Source organism: Buteo buteo, chromosome 6 (genome assembly GCF_964188355.1).
Source record: "Buteo buteo chromosome 6, bButBut1.hap1.1, whole genome shotgun sequence".
NCBI classification, from domain to species: Eukaryota; Metazoa; Chordata; class Aves; order Accipitriformes; family Accipitridae; genus Buteo; species Buteo buteo.
In genome coordinates, this window is record NC_134176.1 from 26,490,303 (window position 1) to 26,514,043 (window position 23,741).

Sequence of the window (23,741 nt, forward strand, 5' to 3'; positions counted from 1 at the left end):
TACATTCCTTCCACCTAGGGAGCTCCCATGCTGCCTCTTCCAGTCCCAATCATTTATGCAGCCAGAAGTAAAATATGCTTTTATTTCGCTTTCTGTCTGAGCCCGGTGTTATCATGGTGGCAGCAGAAGTATGCTGTACTGCCAGAGAAATTGTTATACGCCCCCAGGGTGTTTCCCGTAGCGTGTCCCTTCAGTTTTGACAGTGTAGCACGCAGGTCTGACAGGCAGGCGTCCGGTAAAGCTCTGTACAATCTTCCCGTGGCTCGTTCTACCACATCCTCCGGAGCGTGCCAGGTACCCACGCCGCAGGCCGGCCCCGCGGGGCGAGCGGGGTTACCTGCGGGGCTGCGGCCGGCGCTCTGCCCGGCCTCCTCGGCAAGCTGCGTCGCCACCCGTTTCGCTTATCGGTCTCCCATCGCCCGAGAGACCCGGCACCTCCTGCTGCTGCTGCTGCTGCTGCTGCTGCTCTCCGCCCTCGCCCCGGGGCAGCGTGGAGCTCTGCGCGGAGCTCTGCCCGCCGCCCGCGCCCGCCGCCGCCCCGGCCGCTGTGTTGACGGCTGTTGCCTGGAGACAGGCACGCGAAGGCCAGTTCCTGCGCCGCTCTCGCCGGTGAGCGGCCTCTCGATGGTTGCTCCGCCACGCTCCCCTTCCACTCCGCTCTCTGGAGGACCCCACCTCTATGGCCGGGTAGGGGCGATTGGCCGGAGGGCGAGTGTATATTCATTATTCATGAGGCGGTTAACGAGGGACCGGCCGCTCGCGGGTCCTGGCTCTTCATTGGCCCCAGGCGCGGGCACGGCCACGCCCCCAGCGCGAGCCGAGCCGCGCCGCGCAGGCGCAGCGGGGGGTGCGGCGGCGGCGGCAGCCCGGGGTGGAGGAGGAGGCGGCGGAGGCGCCATGGCGGAGGGCGAGGGCCTGGTCTCGGTGGACTACGAGGTGTCCGGCAGGGTGCAGGGCGTTTTCTTCCGCAAGTACACCCAGGTGCGGGGCGCGGTCCCGCGGCGTGCCCCTTCCTGAGGGGCGGCCTGCCTGCTGCAGTGCGCGGCGCTTTCCGTTAGCGCCGCCGGGGCTGCGGCGGTTCCTGTGGGCGCCTCGGTGGGGCTGAGCCACGGGCGGGCTGGATGGCGGCCACGGCTCCTGCCGCGTCTGAATGGGGGCTGTCGTCTCTCGGGGCTGCTGGCGGCCTGTGCCGCGTTATGTAAGCACGGCTGAAAACCGCGTTTCAGCCCCGGTTTTTGGCGTGAAAGAATATTAATGAATAGTCGGGTGAATCCTCTGCTGCTCTCCTGCTGCCTGAGCCGTAGGAACTTCCTTGGAGGTCTGTGTCTTACCTATAAAGTGGACTCCTGTATGCGAATGTCATTCTGTAGCTCTCTTACTGTTTGGATTAATCTCATTTTGCTCTGCATTGTCTCCTCAGGGGGAGGCTAAGAGGCTAGGACTCGTTGGCTGGGTCCAAAATACTAGCCACGGCACCGTGCAAGGACAAATTCAGGGTCCACCGGCCAGGGTACGGGAGCTGCAGGAATGGCTCAGGAAGGTAGGAAGCCCCCAGTCCCGCATCAGCCAGGCAGAGTTCAGCAATGAGAAGAAGATCACGGCGCTGGAGCACAAGGACTTCCAGATTTTGAAATAACCTTGTCCAGGAAGAAGCAAAAGCTGAAGCATGAGCTGCCCTCACACAACATTGCCCCTCTTCCCCATTTGTTCAGTCAGCCAATATGCAGCTCTAGAGAACTTTATTTTATTACATTTTTAATTTATTGGTTCGTTGTACTGTTAGTCTAACTCTTGGCGTTTCACAACATTTTGGCAGGCAGAGGAAGAGCTGTGCTACCTTTATTAAATAAAGGGGTTGTTCAGGGACACAGTGTCTATTTCTGAATGTCTGTGCAGAGTGGTGTTTGAGTAGTCGTACGTGAGTAAAATTCCTGGTTTGTATAGCATTGTGCTCACTTGAAGGAAATCAGAGAATCGATGCCGATAAGAAAAATTGCTGAAAACGTTATTTCTGGCTCTGAATGCCTCAGAAACAACTTGCTTTGTTCCAGAACTTTAATTTAGAATAAAACTGCTTGGAGCTTGCTGCCTGCGTGGAATAGATGCGTCGTACAGGGGTTGAGTGGATCGCGGCCCTTCGAGGGTGATCCTCTTGCCGGTACCTGTCCCTGCGGGACCGTGTGGTGTTACGAGCAGGCCCTGCTGCCGCTCCGAGGGCAAAGGCCCGGGAGAAGGGGTCCTTCCCGCCGCCCTTCCTCGCTCCCGTCCGCCTCTGCCCGCCTGCGGCCAGGCCGGGGACGGGAACTACAGCTCCCAGCATGCACTGCTGGGAGGGACACACCCCCCCGGCCCTGCCGCCGGCAACCGCGCAGGCGCCGTGTGTTCGCTGCCCGGGCCGTCGCGCGCCCTTTCCCTCCAGCAGGAGCCGCCTGCGGGCCCGGCAGCCCGCGGCGGTTGGTCTCGCGCCGCGGCCGTTGAGGGGCCGCCCCGTCCCCAGGCCAGCGGGTACCGAAGGGCTGGGAGGGGGAGGGGTGGGCACGCCGCCCCGCGCTGCCGGTGGAGCGGGGCCGCCTCTCCTGTCAGCGCCTCGTCGCGGCGGGCGCCTGCCTCCCGCCGCTCTCGGGAGCGGGCGGAGGCCCCGGCGGTGAGGGGAGGGCCTGCCTGCCCGCCGCTGCCGAGAGCCGTGGGGACGGCGTGTGGTAGCGAGCCCGGGCGCGGGTCTCGGCTGCCCCCGCTCCGCCCCGTGGAGCCCCGGGGTACCTGTCACGCAGCGGGGCACCGGGTCCCCCGAGGGGGCCAGCAGCGCGTGCGAAGCTGCGTGGAGAGCTCTGCGTGAGGGATGCGAGGAGGAATTGTATGCCCCCTCGAATACCGCTAAGAAACCTGTAGTCATCAAGGACAGGACTGGAAAACAGTGGGTTCTCTTTCACGTAAACGGTTTACTCAGTCTCCCACACCTGTTCCCAAGTCCGCTGTATTCCTTTCTTGGATGAATTACAGCCGATGCTCTTTGGCCAGCATGAGGCATTGTGAATTTATGTGAGGAGATTGAGCTAAAAATGAGAGGAAGGCAGCTCTGCGCCTGCTTCTTGGTGATGCCTTCTGTATATTTTTGGTACAAATGGAAGCAGAAACCTTTTGCTTGCAGATTATTTGAGTTTAGCCTTATCGTGGTTGGAGTTTGGTTTGGGTATGTTAAGTCTGAGAACCACATGTGTTGTTAGTAAGGAGCATATACTCAGATTTTGGCCATTTACCCTGAAGGCACCAATGATGTGTAGTCAAAGCCTGAGCAGGAAAGTTATCACAGAAAAAGCCTCTGAATAGTAGGAAGACTAACAAAAGTATATTTATGTGGGTAAACGGAATAAAGAAAAGTTTTTTCAGGCCTTTAATTTTTTTTTCTCCCTTTTTTTTTTTTCCTCGCCCCAGGGAATTGCTTTAAGGAACATGGAGGAGTGAGCTCCCTGCAGTTTCTCAAGTTTCTCATCTATCTGATTCTGACATGATCAAATGTTTGGTGGAAGATGTGCGAGCCAGGCTGCGTTCTGGAGTGACTATCAACTCACTGGGGCAGTGCGTTGAGGAGCTTGTCCTCAATAGCATCGATGCCAAAGCAACATGTGTAGCTGTCAGGGTGGATTTGGAAGCTTTTAAGATCCAGGTGGTGGACAACGGCTCCGGAATGGGGAGAGAGGACTTAAATGCAATGGGAAAGCGGTACTTCACCAGCAAGTGCAGCTCAGTGGGAGACTTGGAGAACCTGATGTTCTATGGCTTTAGAGGGGAGGCTGTAGCAAGCATAGCCAACATGGCCAGCATAGTGGAAGTTTCATCTAAGACCAGCAGGACAGCAAAAACATTTGTGAAACTATTTCACAGTGGGCAAGCACTGGAAGTCTGTGAAGCTGAAGTGAGCAGACCAAGTGGTGGAACTACAGTCACTGTGTGTAATCTGTTCCATCAGTTACCAGTGAGGAGAAAGTGTATGGATCCTGTGTTGGAATTTGAGAGAGTGAGACAGAAAGTAGAGGCTATTTCGCTGATGCATCCTTCTGTTTCACTTTCTTTAAGGAACGACTCTTCTTGTTCTATGGTGCTTCAGCTCCCTAAAACAAGAGATGTATACTCTCGGTTTTGTCAAATTTATGGACTGGGCAGATCACAAAAGTTACGAGAAATAAATCATAAGTCTGGGGGATTTGGGCTAAGTGGTTATATCAGTATTGAAGGACATTACAACAAGAATATGCAGTTCTTGTATGTGAATAGAAGGCTTGTTTTAAAGACAAGACTACATAAACTAATTGATTTTTTATTAAGAAAAGAAAGTGTCATTTGCAAGGCAAAAAGTGGCCCTGCGAGCAGACAGGCTAGTTCAAGTCCTGGTCGCCATCGTTGTGGCCCAGAGTTGTATGGGATCTTTATTCTCAATGTGACCTGTGCGTTCAGTGACTATGATGTGTGTCTGGAACCTGCAAAGACTTTAATTGAGTTCCAGAACTGGGATGTTCTTCTAACATGCATAGAGGAAGGAGTGAAAATATTTTTGAAACGAGAACATTTATTTATTGAACCGTGTAGTGAGGACATCAGAGAATTTAATGAAGATAATGACTTTCGTTTGTATAACGCTCCAGTTCTGAAGCCCTCACTCTCTGACGAGAAAAGCATCCAAGACAGTTTTAAGAAAGCATGTGATGAAATTGTGGATTCCTATGAAATGTGTAACGTGCAATCAAAAGATGTCAAAAGGAAATCCATGACTGCAAAAAAATCTTCGAATCTTACCGAGTCAAATAAAAATCTAGAGGAAACTGAAATCACCCCACATCAGAAGATTGCTGAACCATCTGATCCATGTAGAAACAACAGAGTGGAGATTCCACTGCCCAGCAAAGATGACACAGCTTCTGATTTCATTATATCAGAGATCTCAGAGCAGCAGCCAAAAGACACCAACAGTTCCCAAAAAGCACCTGATACTCATCTGAAACCTTCAGAAGATCTTTGTTCCTCTTTTAGTGGAGTGGCCAGATCAGAAACAAGAAAAATAGACAGATGTAACCTGCAGCATTGTGCAGAGAATTACATAAAAGATATGGGAAGCCAGCAAGGCAAAGTAGTGCAGAAAAGCAACACAGTCCATATCTTAAATAATGATGTTATTCAATCGCTGTCTGAGAGAGAAGACCCTACCGAAACAGCAATGGGACCTGAAACTGTCACTGGAAGTTCATTGATGGGACTATGTAATGCAAGAAGAGGAGACAGGGAAACAGCTGAAGTGATAGACGATGCTGGAAGAGGGGCTGTTATTTCAATGCCGTTAAAATTGTGCTCTACAGGCCTTATAACACGTGTTATGCAAAATGAGCCCCCATATGAATGTGAACAAACAGAAACAAATCTTGGATTAAACATGCAGTGTAGAGCTGGCCCTGTCAATGACAAGGATATTTTTGGCCACAGAATTAATTTTCCGATTCAGTCTTTAAATGCTAAGGATATTTCCAGTAATACAAATAAAGAATACACACCTCCTTACACCAGAGAAGTATGCATGGTTGATGGTGATGAGTGGTTAGAGAACAAAACTTTGTCAGATCAAGTGAGTGAGGAGATAGTTATGCCTATTGCCACCAGTAAAAGACATTATGAGACAACGAATGTTACAGAATTGCCGCTGGCAACTTCTTCAGGTATTCCTCACCATGAAGTTATAAAAAGCACTAGAAGACAAATAGCTGTGCCAAGATCTCAGCCTTCTAAGAAGCTGAGCTTGTACACACAGCTAGGTTCGTTAGAAAAGTTCAGGAGATACTATGGGAGCGTCAAGTGCACAATACCAACACCGTTGTCAGAGAGGAGAGAATTTGGTCTCCCGGTTTTTAATTCACAAGCTAATTGTGACTTTTCAAAGCATAAGAATGACAATCATGGTAGCTTGAGCACTTGTGAAACTCTGACTTTGGAAGGTGCAGATTCTAATAATTGTAGCCAAGTTTTTGGTTCTTTGGAAGAGACTTCACTCTGCAGTGGAGAAACTTCACAGGACAAACAAGCGCTTTGTAAGAGTCCTTTGGCGTTGTCTGATTACTCTCAGGTTAGTAAAATAAATATAAGTTGTAAAAGATCTCCAGGATCATTATCATCCAAACTGTCCAGAATGAAAAGTGACCACAAAGAAGTAGAGCAACTTGGTGAACAATTCCAAACAGATTCAAGTAGAAAAGATGACTACTCTTTTGATCTCGAATCTTCAAATAATGATTTTTTGTACAGTGCTTGTCAAACATATAAATCCTCAATGGGAAAAATGAAGGAATGTAATTACAGCATTTCTAAGGGGGGTGCATGGTGTCAATCAGATGGTACGAGAGCAGAGTCCATGAAAAGTACTGTCAGCCCATCACCACTCAGCAGCATTGAAGGGGAGTACACAGTCTCTTCAAGCAGTGTTTTATCATTACCTGCTAAAAAGGATTGTTCTAACATCACCTGTAGAGATAAAAGTACATTAGATGAATCCTCAGAACAAAATCTGAAAGATACTGAGGTTCCCCGTATGACCTTCCTAAGTAACTTGGAATTCTCTGCAGACAACACAAGCACAGGCAATCCCAGGAATGATTTGTGGTGTTCTGACTGGCTGCAAGATTTTGATGTTTCATCGGGTAAGACAATATACATCAATAAAGCAACTGGACTGAGCATGTACCACACTCCTCCTACTGAAGGATTTCAAGCTGCCTGCATTCAAGATATAACAACAATGGCCGTGAATGTTGTCTCAGAGAATGGTAAGAGGGGTGGTGGTGGTGGTTGTAAAAATGGGATGAGGAAAACACTTTGTGTTCTGTTAGATGCATAAAATATCTTGCTGGCAGCACCTGACAGTTTATACTGAAATAGCCACTGCTTTACATGTAATAGCTGTATGGAAAAAAGGAAAGCGTTGGGAAGTATGGAGACGGTAAAACGTTAACATTCAAGATGTTTGTCAAAAATTATCTTTTAATAAGTAAAAAGAAATGTCAGCAACTTGTCAATTAACAGACAGCTGCCTAGTTTTCACTGGGCATCATGACATTTACTGTGATCACAGTTACATATAATTGTTGTTGGATATAAAGTGAGAAACCTACTCCAAAGTAAGTGTACCAGAAAAATACAGTGGTTTTACCATTTTGAACTAAATGGTTATGCTTCTAAGAATATGTTGTTACTGAGAGGCCCATATTAAAATGATCTTTCTTCAACCTGCGTACAAAATTTAAAACAACCTTTGAAAAATGAACGAAAATCTAACTCTTCATTGAGAATGTGTAGTCTCCTCTCTGCATCTTTTGGAAGGCTGTTGCTTCACACTTAGCTTTGTAGGAGATGTTGTACAGCATTGTTGGTGGTTTGGTGGGGGAGCTTTTCCAGGGGTGACAGGACACCACTACATTGTGCTGGTTTTTCAGGGGTGTGGTGTTTATGAGTCTTCGTAGATCTGTCTGTTGGGTTTGGCTTTCTGTGTCCTCCTGATCTGGCTTGGCAGAATACCGTCCTTGATAATTTTCCCTTCCATGGATATATCTTTGTTCAAAGTTGTTCTCCATTCTGTCTATAGGCAGATTTTATGAGCAAAGATGCAGCCATTCCACGTGTAGACTATATTTTCTATTGCATAATTTGTTTCGAAAAAGTAGTTTGGACTTCTTTCTACATAGTTCTCCTGTGAAATATTTGTCTAATCAGTCATGATAGCCTCTATTTTGTTTCTTTTTTGTCTGTTACTTCCTTCTTTATCACCAGTCATAGAAACCCTGGTGCAGTAGGTGTTTCAGCTGTTAAGCTATTCCCTTTTAAATATAATAATTGATGCCAATAGTTCTTAATATTTATTGTGTTCCATTGAAGTAAATTTGTTACAAGGAGAACATCATCTCTGGTTTTATTAGGTAAAACTACTTGCAAGCGCAAATGTGCACTTCTTGACTAACACTTTTAATTTCTGTGGTTTACCAATGTCAGTTGCCCACAGTGCTGTTTAGTAGCCAGCCAAAGCACTGAGATGTGGAGCTTGACCTTCTATCAAAAATGTTTGGATAGTGCATTCACGTTTATGAAGAGAATACCTCATGTACCCTTATGCTTTCAGATGATGTCTAGTCAGTAGTCTTTGAAGATGTATATTGTGTTGCATCTTTTTACCTCCAATGGCATTGTTCTTTCTTAGCCTTATCATTGGTGTTACCCTCCATCATATCAATGGTGCCACTCTTTCTTAACTCTGTCAATGGCGTTATTCTTTGGTGAGATGTCTACTGCAATTTTTTTGCTTTTCTTAGGTTGAAGGTCGGACCTCCCAAACATTCACAAGGTGTTTGAACTGTGGCTAGACCCTACGGATCTTAGATTTTCAAAGTTAAACAGACATGTTCTTTCACACATTTTTCAAGCAAAGGATATTCATTCTTTTTAGCCATAGGAATAAACATAACTGTGTCCTAACACAGCATTCATGTCTCTTGATGTTGAGCACTGTTTTGGACTGCTGTTAAGACCCAGGAGTGGAATAATTTTTTCACTTGCTATGTATGCTTTCATTTGGCTTGTTAGAGTAGTATCAGTAACCCCGTGGTGTTGACTTAGAATTTCATAGCCCTGTGATTTATGAAGAACAGCATCTCATACACAAATTTAGGGAAGTTACACTGGTTGGTGACAGGTGGAAGGAGGTAAGAATAATGCATATCCTCTTTTCCATGACAGCAGTGGCCATCTGCCATCTTCTCCAGTCACAAACCATGTGCTCAACAGAAATGCTAGATTTTGTAGGTTAGACTCAGGCATCTTTGAAAATTTATCAAGCTTCATTTCACCATCAGATGCCTTTTTGAATAAGCTAATGCTATGCATTTGTAGTAGGTTAACATCCCAGTTCAACTTGGTCTTTGTTGTTATGCCAGCTATGTTTGCATTTTTTGTTACTTTTATTACGTTATTGACCGATACATCATTACACTAGCATATTTTAATGATCTAACTGAGGCAAGTGAAAGTGAATACTGAAGTATGATAATTTATACATGGTTTGCATGTATAAAGTAGATATATTATTATCGTCAGCACCTTTTCTGATGTTACTTTTCAGAAAAATCATATTAATAATGTCTCTGCCAGCTCTGAATTCTCATTGGCCTTTTGGAAAGAAAATCCTAGCTTTATGAACAATGTATATCCTAATCAAGGATTTTCCCTGCAACAAGAAGTAGGGAGATGACTCTTTGTTTATTACATGTATAAAATACTGGAGTTCTGTTCATATAGATGATAGGTGCTTCTGTGAACTTGAGAGATAATATCTTTCCATGACAATAGCTATAAAAGTTCTGTCAAAGTTCTGTCAAAGTCTGAATTAGGCAGCATTCTTCAATTTACCAGAAGTCACATCAGGCCATCTTGTCCTCTATTCTGGGTTTTGTGACAATGGGATGCTGAGTTACTCTCCCATGCTGGGCTGCCAGTTTGGATTCTTGAAAGGATTCTCAGTCTCCAGGGTGGGACCATCACTGGTCCTTACTGGAATGGAGCCAACAGTCAGGAATCTATGGACTGGCCTAGGATCACATAGAGCCTTGTCATACTGAGCTTATCAGCACACAGCTGGTTTTCTTTGGCGTTATCACTCTGCCACTTTTCCTGAATGCACACCCTTAATTTCTCAGTAGAAAGGAACTTTATTAATTCATTATTATTTCACAAAGAATAGAAGTCTGAATTGTACCAAAGGAAGGGTGAAATGTTTACCACTGTGCTGGAAATCTGAGCCACTTTTCTTAATAATCTTGATAACAGTGCAGGTTTGTAATATCATTAAATCATTTCTGGGTGGGTAGGAACATGTTGTTAGGCTAACTCTGATATCTCATGTGGTCTCACTGACTTGTAGTTTTCAATTTTACAAGTTCCTGATAACTGTATTAAGTATTGATAGGAGTGGTGATAGACTGACAGTTTTGCTGCCCCTTAATAGGGGGAATTTGAGAGCATTTTGATATCTGACAGACTACTATATGCCTCCTCTTTTTCTTTGGGGATAACACTTCTGATTGCACTAATTCTGGAAATAATTGTTACATGTTTAAAGCAGCAGCCAATTTTTAAGGACAGTCCTGCAGAAACCACAGTAATATTTTAAAATACATTTCCTGATGCAGGTGTGTCTGATAATTCTCAGCTTTTTACATATGTGCTGTTATTTCTCAATGTTAGATTGCAAAATCTGCGGGATACTCTTAATTTGTACAGGGTTAAGCACATGCTTATGATAATATCATAATTGTATAACTTTTTGTAATTTTGCATGCTGTTGAATCTGCAGCAGTAAATTTATATTGTATTTAGGGATTCAGTTCAGGTGCCATCCCTTTAGAAGTGAGATTGTGCTGCCCTTCCTTCCTAGACCTCGAAAAGAGAAGACTCTAGCAAGCCAGGATCTGAGAGGTAGGGCCAGCTTTCCAGGACACAGTGTTCTGTGGTAAAAACAAATCAAAGAATTCTCCCAGATGTCCCAACAGGAACCCAGAATTACTCAAGGTCTGTTAACAATGGGACTGTGTGAGTCATCTCAAATCTAGAACTGGAAAAAAAAATCTTTTAGGGTTGAAGGCAGGTTAGGGGATACTTATTTACAGGATGAAATACCCAGTTCTTTGTTGAATTATGTCAGTAGTTTAAAGAATAATTACCTACTCCCTTCTTTGTACTCGTTCCAACCTTGGAATGTGAAAAATAGCTTCAATCCTCACAATTTTTTTTGCAGTGGAAAGGATGAAATCATCTTTTTGGTATGTGGCTTTGTCCAGAGCAAGTGGGTAGCTAAACAGGTCTTTCTTCCCCCCCCCGCCCCTCCCTGCCCCATTTCCAGGGCCTGTTGAATTGTGCTGCAGCATGTTTAGGAGTCAGAAAGCTGCACAGTGTCTTTCCTAGTTAAAGCAGACAATAGAGAAGCCCAGTCTCATGTTCCATTATTTATTTGTACATTCTCCCATTTTTATGAAGGAAATATATAAAATAATACTTGTATGAGGTAGAGGTACCTAATGTACCTTCAGCTGATGGATGGTGGTAGTCCCTGTATTATCTGTGTGTTCTTTCCTAGATGCTGAAGGGGAGTCTCTCCAGTCATTGCTTTCAGAATGGGATAATCCTGTTTTTATTCCCTGCCCAGAGGTAAGTATTATGTTGCATCTCATGCTAAAATAGGAATCATTTTAGCCTTCTGTTATTGTCTGACATGGGCACCAAAACTGCAAATATTGTAACTGTTGCATATAAGTTATTCAGCGATATATTAGACTATAGACCTGGCAGTTGTGTGTGTTTATAGACTGTTTATATGTAAGTTGTTGTGGATTTATTCAAAGTCAGAGAAGCAGGTATCAGGGTAATCTTTTGCCTTATGTCATTTCAAAAGCAAAACATTATTGCAAGGTGTCTTGCCCTCTACAGAGATAGTAATCTTGAAATTCAAAGTTATCGAATGGCAAAATTTTAATATAGCATCCGTCTTCTTTGTGGACTGAGTTAAATAACCCAGGTCTCTTCTCTGGGGTGCAATGGGTCTTAAAAGTGTATTTTACTATAGGTATCTTTATAGCCTGGCAGGATTATAGCATGTGAGAGGGAAATAATGTTGGAGCTTTTAGAAAAACTTCCTTTGTTGTCATGAGGTAGCATTATCTTTAATCATTATGTCATGTGTGTGTAAACATATATATGTAACCATTTCCACCTGCAAACAATAGGGATGGAGTAACAAACCACCTGCTGGTGAGTTTTTGAAAAGGAACAGTTCTGTTCAGTTGTTTCTGTGACGTCTACTCTGACTCATTTCAGGGTAGTACATCTTTTGTAATGCAATCCATTGAGAACTCACGTAGGCTAATAATTAACTTCAGGTTTTCTGATAAGTACTTGAAATCAGCTGAATGCATTGAAGTTAGCAGATGGGAAAGTATATGAGGATGGAATCAGAGGGATTGCCAGATGGTATCTTTAGCTAGTGCTATTCTTGTGTAGAAAGCTTGGTTTGTCAAAATACAGAGTTATTTCCATTTTTTTCTTCAAGCTAGTTTGTTGGGGATATTATATGTGTGTTTGGGTTTTTTTGCCATATCCTTTATAGCCTGCTTGATCTGTAATTCTGTTTTTACAGATTGCTGTTGATGTGACCAGCAGTCAGGCTGACAATCTGGCTGTGAAAATTCACAATATCTTGTATCCTTATCGTTTCACCAAAGACATGGTTCATTCAATGCAGGTACAATATGATCTATTACTAGTTTTCACCCCCAAATTTCCACTTAGCAGATGGGATTTGCTGGTGTTTCTGCCTGGTGGGAAAAAGATATCCAGGGAAATAGTTCATATCCCTAATTTTCACAAGCACGAACAGAATTCTTGGTTGCTGTGTGATACCAGCAGACACATATGTCATGCCAGATCTTAGTGTCATCTTATGGTTAATCAGCTATCTGCAAGTGACTCTAAAATTCCTTGAATGTATGGTTAAATCAAATCAAGAGGCAGCCCTGTTACTGCTGCTTAGAAACACTGTTAATTAAGTGATATTTCAATGGGCTGTTTTTTATAGTTATTGTAGGCATTTGCTTAGTTTGTATTCCTCAGAAATCTGTGTCCTGTATCTTCCATTTTTATTGACCTTAGAAATTTAATTCTTCAGCAGAGTGGTTTCAAAAGCAAATCCCAGGTTTTGTGGAAAGACTTGAAATTTCACTTTACGTCTGCCCTGAAAAGTGATTCTTAAAAATGGCATCATAGCATCAAGTTTAACTGTTTTAGTGCTTCTTTATCAAATGTTTTGAATGTTAGCTTAAAAGCTAATGTAAATGTGTGGCTTAAACTTGCATTCTTTTATACTTTGCCTGGGTAGAAATGCCAAAGCGGATTCTCTTCCTCTCTTGCATCCCAATGACAAAAGGCTTATGTGCCCAGTTAGCATTATTCTCGTGCAATCAGATTGCTGACTTTGAGATTGCAGGTTCTAACTGTGTGGGGCATGGTAATGTTGATCTCCAGGGTGGACAAGGATCCAAATGATTCCTTTATGTTGTGTGTGCAAGAATAACAGGAGTAAATAAAGTTACTACAGTAAACAGATTATGTTTCAAAAAGACAGGAGAGGAAAGCTGGAAAATGGAAGGTACCATTTTTCTGTTCACTGATAATGAGAACCGTTCTTTAAAACTTACTGAGTGGTTCTTTGATTAACTTTTCCTGTGTAATGTTTTCCTTTGTATGTTTTTAAGAAGGTAAAGCTAGAAGATATTACCACTTCCCAACTCTGAAGAAGCTAAATACTGCCTTCAGTACCCTATAGCAATTTTGAGAATCTCTGTAGAAAAGACCAAAAGCACAAAATATTGCATCATGCCACAGGAAAAGAATAAAAAGAATCATCAATGTCTTGCATCCCTGCAAAGAAATAGGATCATCTATTCATTTTTACCTAGGAGGGAAACAATGCACATATTGTGAGACAGAGAATTCAGAGTGAGCTCTATCTATGTGACTTGGGGAGAAATTCCTCCCTAACACCACATCTGTTAATTTAAATCTAACAATAAGGTACTGAAAGCATTGTGCATCCCTGCTTAGTACGCCCTGTAGCTCTCGTTGATTTCTGATGTTTGAGATACATTCTACATCAGAAAATGAGGGAAAAAAAATGCTTCCTGGCTGCTACAGATGATCAGCACAAGTCCTTAAACGCAGGGCAGGTTAAAAAAGGTTGTTTACATTCTCATTTGGTGATACCAGCAAATCAAATACTCAGAGTCGCTGTGCACAGCTTTAATTCCCAACTCAAGGCTTCTACATGATGATTTAATCCATTCTGTAAATTTCCAGCTCTACCTTAGAACAATTAGAGCTCCTGCCCTTATGACTCTCTCTGAAAAAATTGATCCAGAATTTTTTCTTGGAAATTTTGAAACTTTCTTTTAGGTCCAGACTAAACTGTTTCATGACCAATTTATGGTCATTTGACCTGCTGCCAGTATTGTCTTTTAGCTTAAATAATTGCTGCCTTTTCCATATTTAGCCTCCCACTGTATTTATAAAGAATAATTATATACCTTCTCAGTCTCAGTTTTGCTAGGCCAAATTCTTTAAGCCTTTGGGACTAGAAAAGATGTGGCATCCACTCCCCTAATCATCCTACTAGCTATTTGTTGCACTTGATCCATTTTGATTGTCATCTTCTTTTGTTTACCTTCATTTTAAAAATAATTTTACCACTGAGTAATGATTTTTCTGAGTATCTTACAGGTTCTTCAGCAAGTGGACAATAAATTTATCGCTTGTTTAATCAACACTAGGAATGAAATGGATAAAAAGGCAGGTAAGAGTGGTGATTAACATGAAGTTGAGGTGGCTGTCAAGTGCGGTTAGACTGCAGAGGGAACTCTGTCCTGTCTGTATTCTCTTCTTGCCTAGGGATGATACTGTGAGTAGAGGAAAATGTTAGTCTTCACTTGAAATTTCCTGGATCTTCTCTATCTTTATTTTGGACATTGTTGAATGTTCCTACTGCCTTCAGATTAGTGTTATAAAAATAGATTGTACTCGAATTACTAACGTCTTTCAGACTCTGTTCACAGTGTCTGGACATACTCATTGTTGAAGCTTGCTGAAGCTGTACAAAAAAGGCATTCAAAACCAGCAGTTTTTGTAACATTTTTAAAGACTGTATTAAACAGAACAGTTTGTGGGTGACCTCAGCTCTCATTCTGAAGTTAGATGAAGATGTCAATAGACAAGAGTTTCTGACTCAATCTAATTACCTTAATTTAAATGCCAATTTGGATCACTAAATTTCTGTTCTGTAGTGACTTTATGTTCTGCCAACACAGCCACCGCCTCACTTATTTCTGTAAAACTGCTGATAGTTACCTTCTAAATGTGGCCTTTAGGGTGTGGTCATTCTTCCCCACCTGTGCAGTTGTCTGGTACAAAGTTGCCTATTTCTCATCTGTTGTGGTACATTTTTAGATGGAAACCTCTTGATTTTGGTGGACCAACATGCAGCTCATGAACGGATCCGCTTGGAGCAGCTTATTGCAGGTGAGGATTCAAATGGTCTTAGGAAAAAAGATAATCAGTGCACAGAAAAGTATAAAAGCTGTCTGGGATGTATGGAACCAATAGGATATTCATTTGTCATCTTTATCTTGATCCCTGGGAGAGTGCAGACATTCAGTATCTGTAGCAGTCATAGTATTGGCAGCTGAAAATTGTTACAGTGTTTCTAAAAATAGAAGATATACTTCCTACCCACAGAACTATCAAACTAAAATAGTCCTGACATAATGAAAGAGCAGGAAGACTGATAGGAAAAACAATGAAGAGGAAATAGAACAACATTAATAAGATTATGTGGTTATGCTGTGAAGAATAAGACATGGGATGCAGAGTAAAGAGCATAGTTCATTTAGTTCCTTTTTAGCTGAATACTGTGCTTAAAGCCTAAAATTTCCACAGTCTGATACTGCAAAGAGATAATAGTGTTCTCTGTAAGCACATGAGCCATTGGTTTCAGTGTTAAAAAGCACAATAGCCATCCATCAAGTACTTAAAAATCATTGACCTTCTCTTTCATTGACAAATACTGCACAGTTCCTGCAGTCAGGGTTCCAGGAACTCTGCTCCTTTTCGTCAGGTACTGAAAAAAAGTTAAAAGACCAAAGGGAGAAATGTTTAATGAATAGTATTTTAATGCCATTTATATCAGATTTTTCTGTGGAAAAATTGCGCTCTCTGAGTTGAACTAAATATATCAGTAGTTTTTTTGCTATTTAGGGTGACTCTTTTTTGGAACTGGTGGGAAAAAAACAAAGTGGCATTAACCAACCCTTCCCCAGAGACTAGATGTCTGGTTTGTGACATTCCCAGTCCTCCACAAGTTTCAGGAGAAGGCATTCTGTGGTCACTTTTTAATCCAGACAGAGGATTACGTGCCAAACCATAGGGTCATTAAGGGTAATGCCTGCGTAAATATTCTAAGAGGAGATACTTCTAAATGATTCATTCACAGATTCCTATGAGAAGGAAGCTGCAGCATGTGGCAAGAAGAAATTACTGTCCTCCTCCATCTCTCCCCCTTTGGAGATTGAAGTTACAGAAGAACAAAGAAGATTTCTACGGTTAGTAATGGCCAATAGCTCTAAACTTTTGGGGATGGCTCTGTTGACCGGGAAGATCTCTATATATTGCTAGGTTACCATGAAGCGCAGGAAAGAAGCTGTTGATTCTTTCCTGGGCTGAGACCAATTGGCTATATCTGTGCTGAGGAAAATAGGTGTGCTTCTCAGGCATGTCATTACAACATCTCAGGACAAAACGCTGTGGTGTGCCATCTCTGTGCTTCTGCAATGTGCTCTGGTTTCCCTGGGAAAGTAAATCTTCATGTGTGGGCCAGAAAAGTGCGAAAGCAGTCTCCAACAGATGGTACTGTCTGAGGCTCAGGACTTGGGAGTGCACACTGGAGTGCAGGGCCCATAGTGTCGATCTAGTCACTGATTTAACAGGCACTGTTTGAGAAGGATGGGGTATGGAAAGTTTGTATTGTGAATCCATCAAAAATGCATTCCTTAATCCTAGGTGCCTGCCAAGAGTAACTAATGAACACTGTTTCCCAAATGTTTCAGAATGGTGGCCTAGCTACTATTAGGATATTTAACTTTTGTACTGCAAGAGTTTAGATACAGATTTGTTGTTGGACTATTGCAGACCCCTTGGACACTGATCAAACTTTTTTCCCCAAAATCCTTGTCTGTCACCTGCCACAGGCATTTGTGTTTGTTTTTTTCTCTGCATTGTTCTTCATTTTCAGGTGAAATTCTATCTTAACATTCACAGGACTACCTCATTATTCTCAAACTGCTCTTTTTTGTGATGCTTGTGGCAAACTCAACAGCTTTTAAATCACTTCTTGTTAAGATTGTTGCTTGTTATAGGGATACACTTGTTTGCTGTAAAGCCCTTTTTGGATGTATTCCAATCATAACAGTATCCCTGCTGTATCCGTTTGGTAACTCTTGTGTGACAATGGCCAATACCAGAAATTCCAAAGGAAAGTGTAAAGCACTATTATGTTCCACCTGCCTGAGGGAAAAATGTGAGAACATAACCATTGCTGTTCATAGTTCAGTAATATTTGGATGCCTTTGTTGTTCCCATCTCTTAACGATGTTCTTCCTAAAATCACAATATTTGTAATGCTTCTTGTTCAACTTCGAACTATTTTGCACTCATCTTTTGAATGTCTTCCATTTCTGATATATCTGCTTTTGAGACTGGATGGCCAAAATCGAATACACTATACAAAGTGAGGGTATCCCATTGATTTGTACAGTAGCTTTGCAGTTGTGCCTGTATTTTCTGTCTATTATATCCACACCTGATATTTTGCCTGCTTAAAAAAGGCTACTGCTGCTTGCATGAACTGCTTGTTTATTGAATGGTCATGACAATGAAACACAGAGTTGTGGGTTTTTTTTATTTTCTCTATTTATGTAGGAGCCAACAAAATGTACAAATAAATCAAATTATTCCTGATAACTTGCATTTATTTGTCCTTAGGAGCAGTGAATTCAGATTTTCTGTCCATTTTTCATTATGCCTTTTTCATTCATCCTACTGATTTCATTCATCCATTTTTCTACTTGTTTTAAGTTCTGATTGAGTTCAACATCGTCTTTAGTCTCAGCTAAGCTGAGATAATTTTGTGTTTTCTACAAATTTGCCTGCTTGACCAGGCCCCTTCTTTTCCACATCATTAATAAACAATTATGAAGATACAGATCAGGACTCATGTCATGTTGAACACTGACCATCTGTTGCCAGCATACCTTTTTTCCATAGTCTCTGAATCATGACTAATGTTACTTCTCTATCCATGACAACCTTTTGCATTTGCATTTCTAGCCACTTTTAAGAGGTAGCATCAAAGGCTTTTTGAAAGACCAAATAAATTCTGTGAGCTACTTTTCTTCATCAGCTAAATCACAAACATACTACAAGAATCAGTAAGATAAAGCAAATCAGAGAGGCATGGTTTTCTTTGAAGGAAACTGGTTAAATTATTCAGCACAGTGGGATGCCAGTTGTGATTTTCAGTTATCCCTTAAGATAATTTATCCAACCAGCTTACTGGTGCTGGTTTATTGGTGCTTTTATTGTGTTGCTCTTTAATTTGTTAGTATTTATTGGCAGTTCATCTCTTTACAATCACTCTATGAGACTATCCTTACTAAAAAGTTACAAATTAAAAGTACTATGCAAGAATCTAAATTCTGTTGTTATTGTTGCTGGCAGAGTATGACTGTATTCTGTGGTAAAGTTTGATGTAATGAAATAAATTAACTTCCCTGAAAGACCTTTCTCTTCAGCTATGCTTGCTATTTAATAGTTCAGCTGGACCTCTGGTTCACCTGCAGCTTTGATTCTGTGATTTGTCTACTAAGCATTGTAGTAATGCATTGTTCTGTTGACTCTCTTGAACTTCTTTTTTTTTTCCCCCTTGAAAAAAAAAAAGCCCTGATTGACTTCAATAGCTGCTTGGATTCTGTCATTTCACCACAATGGGCTTTTTCTGTCTCTCTCTGCTCTTGCTGAAGGCTATACATGTCTTCTGTTTTGGGGTAGAATTACACAAGTCATCTCCGTATGGAGGCTAATAATTGTATTATTCTCATGACTGATTTTAGTAAGTTTAGATTAGCTTCTTTTTTGTTCAAAGAATCTCTTTTCTAAAATTGACCTTTACCACCTTTGTTTTAAGTGAATATTCCCGGAGTTAATAAAATAAACTATATATTGTTACAGTTGTTTTCATTTTGAAGACAAGTTCTCATCTGACTGTGAAGTCCCATTTTTGGGTGTATTCTTCTATCCACAGGGTGACATATGTCTGATTAACTAGAGATTGTTCTTTCCTGGGTTCTCTTTGCTTAATGGAATATAAAGTTCATTAAACCAGCATATATTCCTTAAAATATTTTTTTCCATTTTAAGTATTTGCTATGATGTGTCAACTGAAATCACAATTCTTTAGGTTAGACTTAAAGGAGTCTTTGCACTGTATAATTTCAATATTTGGAGTGTTTGTGTGTTGAACCAGAAAAGATAGGTTCTTCAGAAAAGATAGGTTTATAAATTTAGACATAAAGCTTCTCTCCATGTAGTACAGGAGCTCTTAGATCTTGTGGTTATGGAACATGAAATATGCACAGTTGACTGGAGTGAAGAAACGTGGCTGAATGTAGGCTGAAAGGGCAAAATTACTTGGAATCTCATAATGCATGGATTTTGAGATTGGAAACTCTTGCAGGAAGAAACATATATGGGGACTACAGTAATATTTACATATGTTGTGGAGGCACATCTACTGTGGTTGATGTCTTATTTCTGGTATTTTTTTTCCTCAGATGCTGCTACAAAAATTTGGAGGACTTGGGTCTTGAATTATCATTTCCTGAGACCAACAGCTCCTTGATTCTAGTGAGGAAAGTGCCACTGTGTTTTATAGAAAGAGAAGCCAATGAATTACGACGGAAAAGACAACCTGTCACCAAAAGCATTGTGGAGGTCAGCTGTTGATATGGGTGAAATTGTGATACTGGGTCTTGTTCTTGTGTTAATAGCCCAGGGTATTAGAATATTTCTGTTATGAGGGAGACAGTGAAGTCCCTTGGCAAATGTGGGTGCCATCCCTTTCAGTAGCTAAATACTCCCACAGCTGAAATCCCTGAACTATAACAGAAACTATAGGAGACTGTTTCAGACTTTGACTAGTGGAGAAGCTAAGAAAAATAGTATATAGTACAGATATTTCAACAGTTTACTGCTCATGAATGCTTGAATGAACAGTAAAATGATTAATATTGCCGATACAGAAATATTATTTGTTAGAATTTAAAGTTGTTTTCAGGAATTCTCTACGTGCGCAGTGCAGCTTTCTAAAAGCTGCTGTTCCAGATGTTGTGCGGTTTGAGGAAGAAATTGCTGAACAGATTACTTGCAGTTTCCATTGTAAATAATTCCCCGCAATCATAACTGCTTCAAGGACTCCTTAAAAATTGTTTCTGGAGTACCATATTCAGCCACTAGGCTGAGCCATGATGAATCAGTCCAGTCTTGCCATCCATCAGAGAAGATGATTCATCTGATTAAATTTTTTTTTCCAACCTTGCTATAATTGGGAAGAACTCAGAATGCACTATCCTGGTGTGATTTGGGAGCCAAGAGCACTAAAAGTGGCAGAGGAGGGTATCAGGTCTGTGCCTCACAAGCACTTATTCTTAGCTGATGCCTCAAGATCTCCTGAGTGTTTTGGCAGATCTCTTCTGCAATCCTTTTTATTTTAATTAGGACTGGTAGCACCCATTCATGATTGATTATGAATTCATTGCATTTGAGACATCATAAATGAAATCCACATGGACTATTATCCAAAGAAGAAAGGGCAGCTATGCAAAGATAACATGCATTCATTGCACTCTGAGGTATAAGACTTCCATTATACCCATTCTACAGATAGGAAACTGATGCAGAGAAAAACTAAGTGATTAGTCTATAGTCTGGTAAGATAGTTGTGAGAGGTCAGGACTTGCACCTAGATCTTTCACACTGTTGTCAGTGTACTAGCAACAGCATCATTTTTCCTGGTTCTGGCAGTTACACGGTAAATTATACACAGATGGGGACAAAGCAGAGTATGGGCAATGAAAGGGAGAAATAGCAACTGATGATACTACCTTTTTCTTTGCAGGAGCTTATTCAAGAACAAGTTGAGGTGAGTTACTGTCTGCTTCCAAAGTCGACTATAATAATGCAAAGCTTACTGCATGAACCAAAGGGAGTAAGTGTGTTAAGCCTCAAATGAGAGAGGTGGACTAGATAATCCACTAGTTTTTCCTCATTTTAGTTTTCTTTGTGTTACAGTTTTTTCTTTTTCTCATATTAAATGGAAAGTGAGATGATGTTCCCTTAATACTTTTAGCTAGTGCAGACCACAGGAGGAGGAGCACGAGGGACACTGCCTCTGACGTTTCTGAAGGTGTTAGCTTCCCAGGCCTGTCATGGTAGGGAAACTGTACTTTTCTTTCTTTTTTTTTTTTTTTTTTTTAAAAACCTTTCTGTCTCTACACTATATCCTCCCTGGGGCAGTGGTTTCAGAATGTGTTTGCAGGAATTCCAGGATTACAGGCTGTGTGTTTCATAGGGATGAGGAGATAATGGTCTTTTCATGGACAGCACTGTGAGGGACAGCAATACTGCTCTGATTTATTCATGTATGGGCCTAATGTACTTTCCAACCCTCAGATGAAACACAGATAGAATACAGTTCTAAGATGCAGTCATCCCTGTAAGCTCTAAACCATCCAAACAGCAGCTCTGTGATGGGGCAAGGGGAGGTCCTGGAATGTGCTTTAAAGCAAGCAGGAAAGAAGACTTAGACATTCTTCCCAAAAAGCATTTTTTATTTCATATAAGTATCAAAAGTGCTAGTTTAAGTTTGCCTGTGACCTTTCAAGTATTTTTGGAAGGAGTGCAGTAAGATTTTACATCTTCTAAGGGACTACGGCTTACCAGCACCTGGAAATGAGCAGACCTTACAAGTGTAGACTGCAGTAGCTCTAGCCTCTTGTGGCAGTTCCTGTGCCACATACAGTATTAACAAGATTACGCTGAAGGGGTAAATGTGAACCAAAAGCATCCATTTTCACTGAGTGTCACTGCATTCTACAAGTGGCAGACAATATTTTTTTTTTTATATCTAAAAAAAGTCCCATGGCTGAAAGGCAGACTGGAGATGGTCTTGTGCATCTGTGAAGGCTAAAGATTGCAAACACCTGTGAAATGACTCCCTAATGTTCTGCTTGGATTTCCTCTGGATGCCATTAAGTGCTCACTTGTGAGGAAGGACTTAGTGGTAGGGCTAGCATTTGCTCTTGGAACTGATGCCTGTTAGTGGCAGGCACATAGAACTGATAAAGCCTATGGAACTGATATTAGCTGTCATCTTGGTTTAATACTTTTTGATTTGTGAACTGGTTGCATCTTCAGCTGCAACACACACACAAAAAAAAGCAAAAAAAAAAAGGCCCATTTGCCTCTTGCAATGTCATCTGAAAAGCCAAAAACTAATCGTCTTACCATCCATCAGACTTGGGTTAGGTGAAAGTTTAGGCCATGGAAAGCTGATCCTTATGCAGCAGGCTGGTTAATTGAGCTAAGCCCTAAGGCCACCTTACTGCAGCCTTTGGGCTGCCTTTGCAGCCTCACAGCTAATCTTTGGGAGCTGCCTTGTTTTCTGTAAAAACCACAGCTGTGGAAGGAAGTCCGCTGGGTGGTTTGAAGTCTCTTTGGCAGCATGTGTGAGAAGTTCTATCTCTTTTTCAGGAGCTATTAAGTTTAATGAGCATTTGACCGTGGAGGAGAGCTGCAGGCTTATTGAAGCTTTGTCATCTTGCCAGCTGCCCTTCCAGTGTGCTCATGGAAGACCGTCCATGATGCCTCTTGCAGACATAGACCATCTACAGCAGGAAAAGCAGGTACTGTTTGGGACACAGACATGCCTCTGATAATCCACACTCTGGATTATCAGAGGCATTTCATGTATGCGTGGGTTAGCACTACAATGGACCAATTTGAAACCATCACCACTGGCTGTATCTTACTTGAATTTTTACATAGCTGTTACCAATAAAATAAAACTTCAGAACATTAAACCACTGTCCTGCAAACACTTATGGCAAGATCCTTGCTAATTTCATTTGAATGGTCATATTGACTTGAATGGGGTCCACTAGTCCTTAAAGTTAAGCATATATTTAAAGTCCACTAGTCCTTAAAGTTAAGCATATATTTAAAGTGTTTGCAGTTTTTAAGGGTAAAACTTGGAAAACATGTAAATTCTTATATTCTACTAGTGGCAAAGATGCTAATTAAACAAACACCTACTTCCCCAAAGTTTAAGACAGTATAAAGTGGGGAAAAAAAGCAAAGAAATAGCAACATTTAAATAATAAAAAAAATCATTACTCCTTCCCTTTTGCTACTACTATTATTATGATATATTAAGTTATGAAATTGGATACTGTTGAAAGTCACGTGGCACTTTGAATTAGATATTAAAAAAACTTGGGAATGACTGTATTAGGGCAAAGAGTATGGAGACATTGAAGTTAATTTACTTAGTTATGATTTAGTGCTGCTTAATTTTTCTCCCTCCAGCCTAAACCTAATTTGGCTAGACTGCGGAAGATGGCACGAGCGTGGCACCTATTTGGAAAAAAAAAGACCCTAATCAAAAAAAGTTAAGACTGTAAGATGCAACCACTAGAAGTGTTGGTATGATCCAGGTCCCCCTGTTGTTAGACAATACCCTGTGCAGAGCAAAGTTTCTGAGCCAGCACAGTCACCAAAGTTCTGCTCCCAGTACTGACCTAAGAAGCAGAGACCAGCCAGGAGAACATGGCCGGAGGAGCCCACCCTTGTAGCCTGCACAAGTGTCTTCAACATTAAGGGTTACATTGTAAGCCTGGGCCTTATGTCGGTGTTTGACTGTTGGAGACAAGAAGTTGCAGCCGCTTGCAGTTACTGAAGTGGTTTTTCTCTGCAAGCACAGCATGATTCTGTGTAAGAGAGGAGGCTTTCAA

At 41.7% G+C, this 23,741-nt stretch overlaps 2 protein-coding genes across 8 annotated transcripts; both read left to right on the forward strand.

The window, feature by feature from the left end:
• On the forward strand, positions 1-23,741 carry MLH3 (mutL homolog 3). Of its 7 annotated transcripts, none has more exons than XM_075030147.1 (12): positions 1-294; positions 3,433-6,803; positions 11,156-11,226; positions 12,212-12,316; positions 14,347-14,419; positions 15,070-15,141; positions 16,112-16,220; positions 19,506-19,665; positions 20,849-20,872; positions 21,080-21,161; positions 22,483-22,634; positions 23,317-23,741. In XM_075030147.1, the coding sequence occupies exons 2-12, from the start codon at positions 3,506-3,508 to the stop codon at positions 23,401-23,403; spliced, it is 4,233 nt and encodes a 1,410-aa protein (XP_074886248.1). In that variant the 5' UTR covers positions 1-294; positions 3,433-3,505; the 3' UTR covers positions 23,404-23,741. The 7 variants fall into 7 exon arrangements, 6 of the variants coding, with proteins under 6 accessions (XP_074886248.1, XP_074886249.1, XP_074886246.1 ...); XM_075030148.1 differs by lacking the exon at positions 1-294 and adding an exon at positions 907-936; XM_075030145.1 differs by lacking the exon at positions 1-294 and adding an exon at positions 2,426-2,505.
• Positions 883-2,086, forward strand: ACYP1 (acylphosphatase 1). The gene is made up of 2 exons (XM_075030158.1): positions 883-981; positions 1,421-2,086. Exons 1-2 carry the CDS (start codon positions 898-900, stop codon positions 1,634-1,636), a joined length of 300 nt encoding a protein of 99 aa, XP_074886259.1. The 5' UTR covers positions 883-897; the 3' UTR covers positions 1,637-2,086.

Coding starts and splice junctions, on each gene's coding strand:
- MLH3 (XM_075030147.1), top strand. CDS start 3,506: ATGATCAAATGTTTGGTGGAAGATGTGCGAGCCAGGCTGCGTTCTGGA. Junction 14,420..15,069: donor TGAAATGGATAAAAAGGCAG/GTAAGAGTGGTG, acceptor GTACATTTTTAG/ATGGAAACCTCTTGATTTTG. Junction 21,162..22,482: donor AGCTTCCCAGGCCTGTCATG/GTAGGGAAACTG, acceptor TCTCTTTTTCAG/GAGCTATTAAGTTTAATGAG.
- ACYP1 (XM_075030158.1), top strand. CDS start 898: ATGGCGGAGGGCGAGGGCCTGGTCTCGGTGGACTACGAGGTGTCCGGC. Junction 982..1,420: donor TCTTCCGCAAGTACACCCAG/GTGCGGGGCGCG, acceptor TTGTCTCCTCAG/GGGGAGGCTAAGAGGCTAGG.